This window comes from Haliaeetus albicilla, chromosome 9, assembly GCF_947461875.1.
Source record: "Haliaeetus albicilla chromosome 9, bHalAlb1.1, whole genome shotgun sequence".
In the NCBI taxonomy this organism is placed as follows: Eukaryota; Metazoa; Chordata; class Aves; order Accipitriformes; family Accipitridae; genus Haliaeetus; species Haliaeetus albicilla.
This window is the reverse complement of record NC_091491.1, coordinates 33,956,329-33,971,769: the sequence shown is the minus strand read 5'-3', so window position 1 is coordinate 33,971,769 and position 15,441 is coordinate 33,956,329. Positions and strand designations below refer to the sequence as shown.

General features: G+C 40.6%; 1 protein-coding gene across 16 annotated transcripts in view; it reads right to left on the bottom strand.

Annotated features, from left to right (window-relative positions):
* MCF2L2 (MCF.2 cell line derived transforming sequence-like 2) overlaps nucleotides 1-15,441 on the bottom strand; it is a 187,689-nt gene that overhangs the window by 112,636 nt on the left and 59,612 nt on the right. For 15 of the 16 annotated variants that reach the window (XM_069792609.1, XM_069792620.1, XM_069792611.1 and 12 more), the window contains exons 4-9: nucleotides 13,310-13,400; nucleotides 11,989-12,108; nucleotides 6,456-6,572; nucleotides 3,096-3,245; nucleotides 1,931-2,055; nucleotides 238-352 (exon numbers count right to left, since the gene is read on the bottom strand). In XM_069792609.1, coding sequence (XP_069648710.1) covers nucleotides 238-352; nucleotides 1,931-2,055; nucleotides 3,096-3,245; nucleotides 6,456-6,572; nucleotides 11,989-12,108; nucleotides 13,310-13,400 — 718 coding nt within the window. The remainder of the gene's footprint in view (nucleotides 1-237; nucleotides 353-1,930; nucleotides 2,056-3,095; nucleotides 3,246-6,455; nucleotides 6,573-11,988; nucleotides 12,109-13,309; nucleotides 13,401-15,441) is intronic. The other variant, XM_069792607.1, reaches the window with a different exon arrangement.

The window sequence follows — 15,441 nt, the reverse complement described above, 5'->3', positions numbered from 1 at the left end:
AAGTCGGTGTTTCACATTTTGGCCTAACAGGCTGGCACTTTCCTCACTGTGCCTTATTCAAATGTTGTAAGATATCTGAAAGCTGTCAAGAATTTAGATTTTGAATATCCATTTCCTATTTCATAATGAAGGGCTTCTCTCCCAACCTCCTTTTTGGATTGCCAGTATACTCTAAGTTTGGGTAAAATTTGACCTTATTTACCAGAGAAGGCTAGACAGAATGAACAAATGAAATACCTCTCTAAAATCATGTTCAAAGTGTCGAAGCTGCAGGCATTGTTCTAATTTTAGGTGATGCTTGGTCCAAAACTGATCAAAAGCCTTTTCTGTTTCATCCAACTGAGCCAACAACCTGTTAAGAAATTAGAATGAAAAGAACTTACTTATTTCCTATAGTTCATTATTTTAAGTCACACCAATTGATGGCAGAAAGCAGGGTAGGGAGATGGTGGGGAGCCTACATCTATGTAAGAAGGCTCTGTATCAACTTTCCCTTAAGCAAAAGAAAATGAAATTTGCAGTGGAACAGGCAGGAGTGTGACTGATGAGTGACAACTACATGGATCCGCTGTGGCATTTGCAGTCCTGCCTCCTGGCCTGCAACAGGAACACAGAGCTGTTACATGTGCTGGCAGCCAAAGGCAGCTGTCTCTCCCTAGCTTCCACCCAATTCTTCAAATATAATTCACCCCAGGCTAATACAGATTGAATATGATGCAATTATTATTTTAAGGAATGTTTAAAGCAGACCTCTACCACTTGTTCATTTTCTTCGCCCATCAGAAATAGGCAAGGACTGAATAATTTTTCCCAGTTCATTAAAAACAATAGATTAGAAGCTCATAAAGCCTCCCATGTACATTGTTTCTTTCACTTTGTGTAAATGATGAAACATTTATTCGCAAATAAATTAGTATCAAGGTGTCATACATCTTGAGTAAAATGTCTGACACCAGACTAGTGAGTCACTCTCACTGTCTCTCAATGATCTATTAATTATATTACAAATTAGAACAGTTTAAACAGAAAAAAAAGTTAAAATAAATTCTTCTCTGAATATCCTATATTTCAATAGATGGGCACTGTTTGGGCAGGCAGGGGACCAGGCCTGATTGCCTACAAGCTCAGTGAGTGCTGGAATCATCAAGTTATTCAGCCAAACACCAATAGCTCCCTCCTATTCCTCTCAAAAACAAAGTTCTGTTTTCAGTCTATCCCTGAAAAACGTGTTTTTAATCAAAGCTAGCTGTCGAATTCAAGATGAATTAGCAAATTCCTTTGGGATGACTGTTTAAAGGATTTTAAAGTATTCAGTGAAAAATATCAGCTCAGCTTTACTTTTGGCAGCTTTGTTCTCAGTGAATGCAGACACACTGAAATACTAGCATGGCATTTCTCTTTCCACTGCATCACATGGCACAGCAGAAACTTCTACACAGTGACTAAAAGCTTTATGGTAATAACTAGCATTGTAGGAAGGAATAGGGGTTTCTCTCTCTCCCTCCATGCAGCTGTGAAGGGGTATGTTTCAGAGTACCATCTTTATCTGTTCCTCACCCAGTTTTTCCACAGACATGCACAAGCACATACCCTCTCATCTCACGTGGATTCAGACACCACTTTCTAGCCAGGCAAGGAAGTTTGGAGGATATATGCGTTGTGGGGTAAATTCCACATTACATCTTCAGCCAGGTAGTTAGTGGTCCAACCAAAAATTACCAAGAAATTCAGGACTTGTTTGAACTTGCCTTGACAGTTTAATGAAGTAGCTTCCTCAAAGCTACTCCCTTCTCTGAGTTACCTGTCCAGTAAACACTGAACAGCTGAACCAGTGGGAATTTATAACCTGCATATTTAAACCATTTAAATTACACTTGCATTTCTTAGGAATAAATTAGCAACTTGCACAAGGTAATCTAGCTTCACTGACCTTTCTACTGTTGCCACATTTTCCAGTTCGTCTGGACTGAGTTTGCTGTTGGCGCTTCGGGTGACTGGCTCTCTAATGCATGTCAGTAGGGTGGCCCCCTGCTTCACAGCTAGTTTCAGCTCATCCTGGGGGAAAAAAACCCAAGCCAGACAAATTGTATATACTTATTCTGACAACACTCACATCTCTTAGATGGACAACATAGTAATGCTAAAGGGGGATTCTTTCATAGGTATTAAATAGTTGGAACAAAATAGAAATGCTTACCAAAGTTTATAAGTTTTTCTAGAAATGCAGAGTCTAAATCTATTCACTCTGAATAGTAAATATATTTCTGAGGAAAGGAATAGTATATAATTTATGAGCAGATTGCATTTCTGACCAGGCAGGTTGCAGAATAAATTATTCTACCACAAATTGAACGTGTGCCACAGATCGTTCAGTGAGCTGAGAGACTGTGCTGAGACATTGTGCTGCTTAATGGAATTTCCTTAAACAACATTGTGAAATGCTGAGCCACAATACATCAGCTATCAAGGAGTCATCCACAGAAGAATGTGTCTTCCCAGCATGAAAGATGAGCAATGAAAAGGACAATGAGGCTCAAACATTAACATGTCAGCTGAGGAGTCCCCACATCACTGCACACTTGTTGCATAAAATGTGTTCTTGTGCTAATATAGCTTAAACAGTATTTTTTTCTCTTGTGTTTAACCTAAGGTGTTTGTTGACAGCAGTAATGTTTTCTTCTGAGCCCTACTCTGCAAAGCTAAACTTGCTCCAGCTTTTTATAAAAGAAACAAAACGACAGTCATTGTTTAGTTAGATCATTCTGTCTATATCTGGATTTTCCTCACGGATGTTCTCTACATCTGCTCCAGTGTGACTTCATCCTTTCTGATGAACTCTTCATCAGGAGCCCATGCTATTCCAGATGTGATTCCATCACACCCTCATACAGTAGAAGTGACATTTCCCTGTTCTGTCATTCTTGAAGCTGTAAAAATTCCCTTTTCATAGCTGAATCAAATCTCGACCTCCTGAACCCCGGTTTCTTTCCTCTTCAGTAGTTTCCAGACAATGGACTCCCAAATGATGGCACAAAATTTTGTTAAATCAAAAATCATATATTATGCTGATGGAGCTGTCATGAGACAACATTCACCTTCAGCTTGCTATGGTGGTCAGTGTGTGCAGAGAGGAGCTCCTCTGTGCACTGCACATCGTTGGGAAGTTCAGTCTCTGCTAGGTCTGTTCCGAAGGTCTGTAGCATCTGTGCTGTTGTTTTTACTGTCATTGCAAAGTTTTCAATAGCCTGGAAAAGCAAGAGCATAAAGTCACAGACTGGTTTTTTACCCTTAGCCCTTTATCAATGCTTAGTCCTTCAGGCACACTGTGCTGCAAGTATTACATGCTTGTAAAGCTGGCCATATTGGCCTTTTTTGGGTGAATATGCCGAAAGTTGCAAATTAAATCCTGTGTCACAAATTATCTTTTCACAGGCCTACAAGTATTGTCATCTCCATGAACCAGCTGCAGAACTCCCAGAGCTTAAAAGACATAATGAAACCACAGAGGACATCAGCTTCAAAGCAAGGACTGGAACTTCAGATCCTCTGCCCATGCTTGCTGGGAAATTCTGCTGTGTTTAAAATTTTAATTAAGGCTTTATTTAAGTTGAGGAGACTCTGAAAGTATATAGGGCAAAGCCTTTTTACATTTATATTTATTCAGCCATTGTTCACTCAGCAGCAATCTGTCTTCCCCTGACTTCTGAAAATGTGCATCCCCATCCTGCCTCTCTGTACTAGATGCATTCCAGTTAATCCCTCCCATTTGTTCATATTAGTACACAAATACAAGAACAACTTAGTGCAAATACAGTTAAAATGCATAAATCCATTGGACCATTGCTGTTTCTTTATCACCTGGGTGCACCAACACAAAACTTGTCAGAAATCTGTGGGTTTATTGAAGAAAGGGGAAGTGAGGAAGGCTTAAAAACAATGCTGCGTTTTCAGAGTAGAATCAGATTTGTGAGATGTGATTAAAACCTTTATATCTAGTAGCAAGTAACTGCATGGGATGTTTTTTCATGATGAGGCTCCAATTTCTGTAGGACTGTATTGTCCTTTATAGCTCTTTATTCTTTACACTTTTTGATCTAACCCACCCAATGGTTTGAGTCAGTCAGCAGCACTAGGGATGCTCTTACGCCCAGTCAAACACTACATAGTTGTTGCATGTTACATTCCCTTCTCCAGCAATGATGGGAACTCCCCATTTGCAACCATGACAGTTAAAATTATGCTGCGTGCTCAGTGAAAAACAAACTGGAGGTAGATCATTCAGAAAGTGCAGAGGGAAATTACATTCCACATATATGATCTGAAACATGTCCCAGATGAGGCAATGCTAGCAGAGTTCATAGCCTTCTTCCCTTTTTTTCCCATAAATTCATGCCTGCTTTCAACATAAGCAGTACAGACCCACATATGCTCTGGCTTACTGCTTAGCAGCTGTAGCCTGCTGTTCTCAGCACTGAAACTCCTGGAATAAAGTTGGCTGAAATGTCACACTTCTGACTGCAACACAGATAGAGCCATCGACGACCAAAGGCCGCTTACTAAAAGCCAAAAATGTACTTGGTGGGCAAGAAAGCTCATAGGCTCCTAGCTATTCAAGATACGAAAGCAGAAACAAAGAACTATGTAATGAGATTGCTGTGTCACTACCATTTAGCAACAGTTTAAAGCTGTTTCAGAGAAAAAGCACTGGCAGGACAAGATATGAGAACACTAAGAGAAGCAGCAAAGGGGATAAAGACTGTAGCTCAGCAAGACTGAAAGGTTGTTTCAAGGTGCCATGAAGGCTGACACTTCCCTGATGACAACCTCTTATCCAGCAGAGATTCCTTGGCTGACTGCACCATGCACAATGAGCTTATCAGTGTTTCACTTAATAGTTTCTTGCCCCCACACTCACCTGTTCGTATGAGTAGTAAATTGTTTCATATACCTAAGTTACATCTGTGCGTTTTTTTCAAGTCTCTGTGCTTGGTAAAAGTTTTTCAAACAAATTTAACCAAAAGAACTGGGGATTACATAGCCACACTCATGTCAAATCTTGGCTCACTTTTATTTACATATTTTACCAAACTATATAGTCGTGCTTTATGTAAACTCCTGTCATTAACAAACAATACAGCCTTTGTTGTGCTTCTTTTTACTCCCCTTCCTCATTTTTTCAAGCCTTTAGTTGTTTGAAAGCTCATATAGATGATTCCTTCAGACTCACCCCTCCTGCAAGGACAGTTTCATATTTTTGATACTTTTAACATGTAAGCCTGTTCACCTGTCTCAATCCTAACCTCACTGTAGTCAACACAGCTATAAATGTTACAAACCAGTGTTAGAGGAAATTCAGATTCTGTGTTTGCATATTTAGAAGCCTGAAATATTTGGTGGTTCTCAAGGAGAGTAAAATTTGATTTTATAAGGACAGTAAAACACAGAAAATTATAGCAGGAAAGTGACAAAAGTGATTTGACTTAAAGATACCTCAGAAAAGCTCTTTTTCCAAGTGTTACAGGTAACCTGCACGTCAGCAACAACAGACTCAAATTGAAGGCTGCTCAAAACACCGCAAAATATTGGGACTACGTAGATATGAGCTCTAACATACCAGTCTTGAAAGTAAAGCCACAGATACAAACATTGCATACAGTCTTCAGGAAATTAATTCATTTTCCAGGATCAGGACCCAGCTTTGCCTGTTTTTCCTTAGATAGGATGAGACAGTATTTCAGCTGCTAATGTGCCAGAATTTGGGGTCTGTTTTTTGTAAACTGTCATCTGTTCTGGGCACCATAATGAATTATTTACATTGTTCTGAAGCAGCCACTGAAATGCATTAACCAACCCCAAAAGGCAACAAACCAACCTGTTACAAGTGTCCTCAAAGGTAATGGAACAAAATGTCTTTCTGCCTTCCTACAATTATTAACTGTTCTTTGGTTACTCAAAATAAGACCCAGCTGGAGTGCATGTTTACGTAGCACAGAAATGAAAACAAAGGAAAATAAAATCTAGTGTCTTGAGTATTTTTCTTCTTTTAAGAACATGGACATAATTAATCATTAAAGTGAGAATTTTGACATTTGATTCAGTAAAGTGCTAAATAAAGCATATATTCAACTTCAGCCATGAGCTGAATGAAGGTCTATGAATCTCAACAATTATTCAAAGGCTAAGAATGTGCCAAAGGGCCTTGCTGAATAAGAATACTGTGACACTGCTAGGCCCTAGTCCAGGTCAACAGTGAGATACAGATCACTACTTCTATTACAAGCTTTTGGGGAATTTACCTTTCTCTATTTGAGTCATGGATTTCCGCTTTCCATGAGTCTCTAGCAGAATCTGCAGACTGAAATGCAGCTGAAGAGTTACTACTTAATGGTTACTCTACATTTGTCATCTGGACAATTCTGGGTGTAGACATGGGTAAGAACAAAACCAACACTCACAGTTCGGTGATGTATCCACTGACTGTGGCCATACTCCAGGGTTCCTCCCAGCTCCCGGGTCAGCTGACTTTTGTCAATATAGCCATGCAGATCAGAGACAGAATTTAACATGATGATCTGTAAATTAATCCAAACACAACAGACTGAGAGAAATAATGAGCCCTTTCAATCATTGTTCCTAGGATCTGGGTTTGCCTTAAACATGTATGACCAAAGTGCAGTTCCACCACAGGCAGTAAGTTCTTATTATGTATTTGTTCATGCAATGGCCACAGTTTATTTCCACTAGATTTTGCATTCTCAACATGTACGTGGCCATTCTTGAACTAACAACAACTTGACATCATCTTGTTCCTTGCTAGGCTGAGGATGCAGTCAGCTTGCATGTGCATCAAGAGAAAAAGTATGGTATTTCACACAAACTTCCATCAAGTAATTTCTGTATTTTCTAGATAACTGTTATTTACAGAGAAATGGAGGAGTAGGCAGGTTAAACAGCTTCCTCAACACCAACCGCTTGATCAGGGAAGTGCTGAAATGAGACTATTGAGAATAAGATTGTCCTTTCAGTTGTATCATTTTATGACACTGTATGTCCACTGAGTTCACTGGCATTATTCTATTTTAAACCATGATGAAAGAGAAAAGACAGACAAACCTAAATCCATTTTCTTACTTTAAAAAGTCTCCTTACCACTAGACCTGCTTAATGAAAGCAAAAGCAGATTTGCATGTGGCTTCAGGTAAGCAGTATTACCTTTTGGCAACCACTGTAAATCTGGCAACACATGTGGTTACACAAATAACATGCGTGTATTTAATTATGCCTTGTTGTTCTAACAGCTAGAAAATACACCATTATTTCAGCAACAGAAAAACAAGATGTTGAGCACAATTGACTAGAAATTTTAAGCCTTAGACTTTAATATATATCAAATTGTATTATTTCACTCCGCTGTTTAAAGAAAGGATAACTGGCTATGCCTGTTAGCAGGCTCCAAGGGAGCATGGTAAGTACACTTGCAAGCACTGTGGACAATGACATGAGCACAGATGTATGGAGGCAAGAGGATGTATATTCTAGGTTGACAGTGCTCTAAGAAAAGCCTTGAGAACAAACCTGAACAGGTTTTTAGCTTATCTTTGTTACAGAATCATTCTAGAATAATTCAGGTTGGCAGGAACCTCAGGTCTCTAGTCCAACTTCTTTCTCAAAGCTGGGTCGGCTGTGAGATCAAAGCAGGTTGCTCAGGGCTTCATCCACCTGGGTCTTGAAAACCCCCAAGGATTGAGACTGTACAACCTTTTGGGGCAGTCTTGTCCACTGCCTGATTATCTTTGTGGTGAAAATGTTTTTCCTTATATCAAGTCAGAACTGCCCTTGTTTGACTTTATGTCAGCTATCTCTTGTCCTACTGTCATGCACCACCTGGCTGCATGCTCTCAGTAACCTGCCTGGAGGGACTGGAAAGCTGCTGTTACGTCATATTAACCATCCCAAAACTTCCCTTCTGCAGGCTAGGCAAGTCCAGTTCCCTCAGCACCTCCTTATAGAGCACAAGTGCTGACCTTGATGGCTCTCTGTTGACCTCACACCAGATTAATATTTTTCTTCTACTGGGGGAACCAAAACAGGACAGGGCATTTATTCTCAGTGCAATCTCATGAGAGACAAGCAAAGAGGGATAATCACTTGTCTCAATCTGCTGGCTCTGCTTCTGTTAATACTGTTGCTGTTAATGCAGGATGCTGATAGCTTCCTTTGCTGCCAGCGCACACTGCTGGCTCGCATACAGCTTGCTGTCTACCAAGTTCCCAGGTCCTTTTCAGCAGAGTTGGTCCCCAGACAGTCAGGCTACAACCTGTATTGTTGTTAGCTATACAACACTGCTGTGCTGTTGGGAGGGAAGGACATGGTTTCTTCCTTCTTGAGGAAGGAAGTCCTTCTGGAAGGAAGTCCTTCCCAGTTGCATGACTTTGCATTTGTCCCTTTCGTATTTAATATGCTGGTCACCCCATTCCTGGAGTTTATGTTCCAGTGGCCCTGTCTCTGAGTGTACCAACTGCTCCTCCCAGTTTAGTGTCATCTGCAAACTTGTTGACAGTGCACCCTGTTGCCTCTTCCAGGTCATTGATAAAGGTGTTAAACAGGGCAGGTACCAGCAGGTATCACTACACCACTCCACTTGTTGCCCACTTCCAGGTAGAGTGTGACCCATTGACCACTACCCTCTGAGACCAATCATGCAACTAGTTTTTAAATCCATTTAGTTGTCCACCCATCAGACTTTAACATCCTAACCTGGATACAAGAATATTGTGGGAGATGGATCTGGTCCCATGGACCTGTATGGGTTGAATATTGTCAAGTAGTCCCTGACTCAATTCTTTTTCTTTTCCAGCAGTTCATCTTCTCCTTCAACCCTGCTTCTAAACACAGAGGCCAGGAGGAGACCTTGTTGGTGAAGAAATGGAGGCAAAGAAAGCACAGTGTACCTCAGCCAAAGCTAAAGGGAAAACTATTCCCTGGATGTGTTACCAAACACTGTTTTGTTATGACCAAAGCCAGAAAACTCAAAACACTACATCATCTTGGAGTAGCCTCAGACTGGAATGTGAAGGCTATGTACTACTTCTGAACTGCAAACCACCTTTGAGAAATTAAGTCTTCACTGCTTTGTAGCTCTTCTCCATCAGAGGTGTTGCTGACAAGTTGGAAATCTTTTGATACTCCAAACTTCACTGAAACTACAGAGGAATACTGTCATGCACTTTTCTTTTAGGAAGATGTTTGCTTTAACCTGATGTGCTCAGCATGAGCCACAAAGCAAATCTATTAGTATTGCTTGCTATGGTGCTACCTGACAGGGCACAAGTCTTCACCCTGCAGGCATCTCTGCAGGAGAAAGCCTAGAAGCAATCCAACATCCATTTAAGAAACCAATCTTACTGAGCATTAGCATCTCCCAGACTGAAGACAGCCACATTCAGTAAGCTGAAGAATACAAGAGAGTAGCAGTTTGGAAGAGGAGGGTCTGCATAAGCAGGTCAGCATGGAACACAGAGCTGTAGTGGTGTTGCTTCATGATGAAAGAAGTCACATTCTACAAAGGTCAAAGAAGTGTCTGCTATGGACAGATTATTCAGCCTTTTGTGTACGCTATGAAGATGCTTTAATTCACTTCCCACAATGGCAGGTTCCTCAGGTAAATGTCTGGGTGTTCCTTTTGAATTCCCAGATTTTATCTCAGATGAACTGTCTCATGCTCCTGGGTAATGATATTTAATCAAATCACTATCCCAATAGAGATTTACCTCAGGAGGATTTATTAACCATATTTGTATGTCAATAAATCATATAAATCCTGCATCTCCTCATTGTGTCTTGTTTATTATTTCAGCCTTTATTTCCTGCTCCTGTTTGACCTTCTGGCTTCTACTCAATCCAATGTTGATTTAACACAGCAAATCTATTTTACTGAATATATTTGCAGTCTGATAGCTCAGATAAACTCTTTAACAAATGTTTCCTTAACAAATGCACACCATATTCTCGAAGCCCCTTTTGAATACTTATGTCCTGGCCCTGACTTGCTTATCATTGTGATAGGAGATGCAACCCATCCACGGCCCAGTTATGACATTAGTGTTGTCATAGTGCCAAATGCACAACATGAACAAACAACCTGCAAACAATTTAAAAGATGATGGCGGTATTAAAGATAGGTACTGATACCTAATTCCTTGAGTAAGGATGTCTCCCATCGAGAAGAACTCTCTGGCCCTGTTGTCATGTAGGATGCTATTTTCAAGGGGGACAAATAGATGTTGCTCTCAGTAACCTACCCATTCTGAAATTGGGACATACCCAGATGGTCTTTCTAGGAGGGGCTACAAACACAAGTGAAAGGCCCCTCCAGACAGTATGGCAGACCCCAGAAACTTAGGACACCTTTAGCACAACCCTAAGCAACTTATAATAGCATCAGACATATGTGGACAGCCTGTATATAAACTTGACAGGCTGTCTGCAGATATCTGGCAGGAGGCAGGCAGATCTAACAGCAAACACATCATGCTCTTAGTTTTTGTAAGACTGCTTTCTAAGAGCTCTGTGGACATAGTCAAGATGGCTCAAAATCTGAATGTTCAAGACGACCCCAAACTAAACTCATACCTTGATTTCTCCTGCCTGTAAGAAAGATAATTATTACTTAATACTTAATGCAGAGCTTGACTCCTGCCTAGAATTAAGCTCCCTTCCAACTTTGATAGTTTCAAGTTGGATTTGAAATGCAATACTGTCATCAAATAAATTGCTGAAAGTATAGAAGATGCTGAATTATTAGAAAATGCTAGTCCTTGATGAAGTTGTCCCTTCCCAGGCTGCAGTCGCTGATACAATAGTTTCTATGGTAACAGATTGTGGCTTATTAAATACAGGAACATCCATTTTTTAAGGTGCTGTAAAATTAGAAGATTTTGGTTTGTAATCAAACATACAGTTTTAGATCAATTTTGCATTTTAATTGCCAAAAAGCCACCCTTGCCAAACTACAGTCAATGTTACAATTTAATCCACAATAACCAAATGATATTCATGATTCCTTTTTTGTATGCATTGTAATAAATGGGCTGCTATCTTTTACTTCAGAAGAAGCATAAAGTATCTTAAACACCTGAACTTCAAACTTAGGTGTTGACAGAGCTACAGTTTGTTGGAGGAGAGCCATGGGTCTTTTGCAAAACAATATAAAACCACAAGCAAAATCCAAAACAATCATATGAAATCACTCCAGTAAAGTCATTGTGGAACACAGTATGAGTCTGGTCCAGGACAAAATACTATTAATAATCATAATTCAAGTTTATTTATAAAACACTTTGAAACCACATGCAAACATGCAGCTAGGAACAACTCCCAGAAGAGCTCTCAGAATAATCTAAACTTAAACTCTTCTAGGATTGATAACCTGCTTCAAATCACATTCTCATCAACCCACAGCATATGCCAAGTGCATATAAAAAGTAGTAAAAACCAAACTGTGAACTTTGAGGGCATGGGGATCATAAAAGGCATTAAGAATAGGCAGTGCTATGCAAGCACTTAATGGGGCCACTGTCAGCAGGCCCCATGGATAATACATAAAATAGTGCAGAATTCGGCCCTAGCCTTTCACTGCTCTGTAGTCCTAAATACTTATGTTTGCCACTGGAGTGAGAAGATCTACCTCTGCCTACATCAGGGGAATGGCTCCACTGAATTAAGATGTCAATACTTAAAAAAATGAGTCACATTTTATAGCTAGACTGCCCTTCCACATGGGAACATGTCCATTAAATACTGTGAAGCATCCACTGGTAATTAACTCTCTGCCATTACTATTATATACACCACACAGACCCAGATAAAAGTCCCCAGTTGCCACTTGCAATCAATTTTCAGTTACTGGGTTATGAGAAATTGCTGACACCTAAGAACTGCAGACATGGAGATAAAGAAAACACATGGACAAAAAAAATGCATGCTTACCGGTACCTTCATTTTAAAGTCATCTCGGTAGAGTTTAATGCCAATGTCAGCGATTGTCCTTTGGATAAAGCGGGAGGGTCGCAGGACAAACACCAGCTGCAGGTTTCCTGGAAATGCTCCCTGCAAGAAATATAGAACTATCAGCAGGCACAACTCTGCCTTACAGGAAAGCCAAGGGAATTTTCAGCCCAGTGTTTCCTAAAGGGGGCAAAGCAGGTAGGACTTACTGAACTTTGCCCAGTCCAGCTGCTAATAATACCAGCTGGTCCATTCAGCACATACCCATTGTCACAATCTCCAAAGCCAATAGAAAGACTGGCCCACGGATTTTACTGCCCAGCCATACTTTGTTTTTCTGATATGGATTTAGCACAGAGTTCTAAAGTTTCTGCACTAGTGCCTTCCTCCCCCAGATCTGAACCACACCAAGCCCCCTTTTGCCCATTCTTTTAGGCTGCAGCCACTAGAGGGCAAAACTGGCTATCCACGTTGGATTTGGTGAAAGAAGCTGGTGGCACAGATGAATTCCCCAGGCTGACCTACCTTCTCACTCTGGAAAGGCTTTTTAATCTTTTTAGCCTCACATATTTTTCCACACACAGAGGCGCTCGACACACTCATCAGACATGGTCCTGTCTGCAACACCCAGCCTACATCTCTCATGCACTCCTCTGAGCTCATCAAGCATAAAAAAGAAAAGAGAGCAGCTAAAAAGAACTGAGAATGAAAAGCAATCTGTCTAAATTCCTTAAAAGAACTTAGTCACCTTGGTCATGCCTCCATCCTACACCTCTGTATATAAGTGCTTGCTCCTCACACAGCACATGTTCCTGGTAATAGATGTATAACACCAGCTGCTTTTATTAGCACTGAAAATCAGTGTTCTAGCTCTGACTTTTGCAAATGAGATATAATAAGCTATGAAGAGTTTCTGACAGAGATCACTTACTACCACGCAAACACAAGTCCCTTGGGATCTGTTTCTTTCATAAGCAGGCCACATCATCACTCCTCAGTGCACAGAAGGGCACTTCTGTTACTTTCTTCTAGGAACCAACTTCAAATTACTAGAATTTACATTGCAGTCAACCCAGCAAATAAGGAATTTGTCCTAATTCAGCAGTAAGCAAGGCTGTGCAATTTGTTATTGCAGCTTCCTCTGTCTCTTATTTAATACTCATGAGCTTCAGGGCTGGGGAGAATCTGCATCTATAGCGAGATTAAGGGAGCTAGAAATGAGCACACGAGACTGTATCCTGTGCTGAAGATTCAGCAGATACTTTTAATTTCTAGAAGATAAATAACAAAAGAAAGCACTTACTGCTATCCGTGTCAGGGATGCCTTGACTGCGCTCCATTTGTCCCGTCGTCTGTCTATGATGATGATGAACCCGATGCTGGCAGCCTCCAGACTGCAAAACAGATGAAATAATTGTGCTGGGTTACATGGAGATACTCCCGTTCCAAGGAAGTGTACTGCAGCAAAACACAGGCTCTGTCAGATCACCCTCTAAGTCCATTATGAAAATGCAATGTACGGTGGAAAGAATGAATATTTGGCAGAAATTCACACGAAAATGAAAGCCGGCAAATTTTCCCTTTCCAGTATAAGGCTAGCAGATTACACAAAACATGAATATTTTATCTACTAAATCTCTCAGCTGCTATGCTGCCCTGCTGCCAAATCTAGGTGATATGAATAGTCATGATCACGAATTACACTGTGCCGTACTGAAGACAAAAAGCCTCAGATCTTGTTTTCTCTGCAAAATAATTCAGATTACTAGACACCCCACTTCAGTCTTCATTCTTCAGCTATGCTGACATCTGACAGGGGCGCTTAGCTCCAGGGAGTCAGTATCCCCCTACTGTCACCACCTTGCCTGTGTACACGATGCCCCAGGAATTTTAGTAGGCAAAACAGGAATTGAAGAGTTGTATCTTGCCAACCACAAGCTGGTTCTAGGGTTGCGAGTCATTCAAAAGTATCCTTTTAACCTACTGGCTAGAATAACAGTTACTGTTCCTTCTCAGTACTTTTCAAGAGAATCTATGAGGCACTGCTTTGATGCTCCATCCCATCTACGTAGACCTCATAAGTATGTCATTCTTGCTCTCTCTCTCCCTCTCAAAAATCCCACTTTGGTGTGCAGGGCTTCAGTGGGACTGCTCTACTCTCTGCCTTCCAAGAGTGGTCAGAGTTGGAGAGAAGTCCTTGGAAGCTAATCACCCACTGAGAAAAATCTCCAGAAACTTCATTAGAGCAGGATGGCTCAGTCATCTCTGGACAAACCAGAGGCAGATGGAAAAAGTATAAATGTCATAATCAAAGGACATGTTGCAATCAAACATCTAATCACAAATGTATAAATCATTTTCTTAATCCTTTTTCCATTCCTTTTCGATTCTTGCTTTTCCAAGAAGCAACCTAGGAACATCATTTTCACGGGTCATTTTGTGCAAACTCATGTCAATAATCCACCGAAGAGCACCAACGTTAGCAACTCTGAGCTTCTACTGCAGCTCTGCAGGATCAAGAACAGCAACCTGAAAGCTGAAGTGTTGTGCAAATCTGGGATGTCATGCAAGTGTTCCTAATAGTTCACACTGGTAATAGGAAAACTCATTGGATTTTCCACTTCAATATTTTTACAGCAGTCCTCTGAGAATTACAAAATTCAATGACAATAGATGACCTTTACTCTTAAGTAGTGCAATACGCAGCTCTTTCTGCAAAGGACAGAAAATGTGTTTGCAGCAGCGCCTCACAAGCACAGAGAAGATAATTTATCAGTTTCTCCTTTTATATGTATACAAATATATGCATATCCTTCAATAGCCCGACAAATGTTTCGAGGAAAAAAAATGGCCAGCATGGTATCTATGTGTTTGCTCTAGAAGTTAGGAAAAAAACGTTCAGATGAAGGCAACAAAGAAATTGTGTGTATTGCAGATTGTTACAGAAAGGGTGTGAGAAACAAAACACAAAGTCTCACCCTGGGGACTTCCTAACCTACCCAAAAATCTGCATTGGTTTTATCAAACTGCTTCTGCTGATTGGAACCAAAAATTGCTTTGGAAGTCTGATAGGCATGAAAGGTCTGGGCAAATCAGCCTCAGCCTGCAGACCACCAGGTAGCATCTCTGTGTACAGGGTGCCTGTCCTGCCTAATGGAGACACATAGGATCAGATCAGGCTTTTTCTTTCTGCCTTGACAACTGATGTTGCTGCATTATAGATGGGGTGCCAGGAATTCTGGTTACATCTTAAACAGAGAAGGTTGGGATAAAATTGCTGATAGTTTCGGAAATCAAAACAAGCACAAAGCCACATGTCATTTTCCTCCTTTGCTTGTGTGATCCACATCCAAAAAATTCTTTTTTGTTTAGTAATTTGCCAAGAAACATTTAGGTCACTACAGAAAGAAAACAACTGCTAGAAACTGTAGGGCA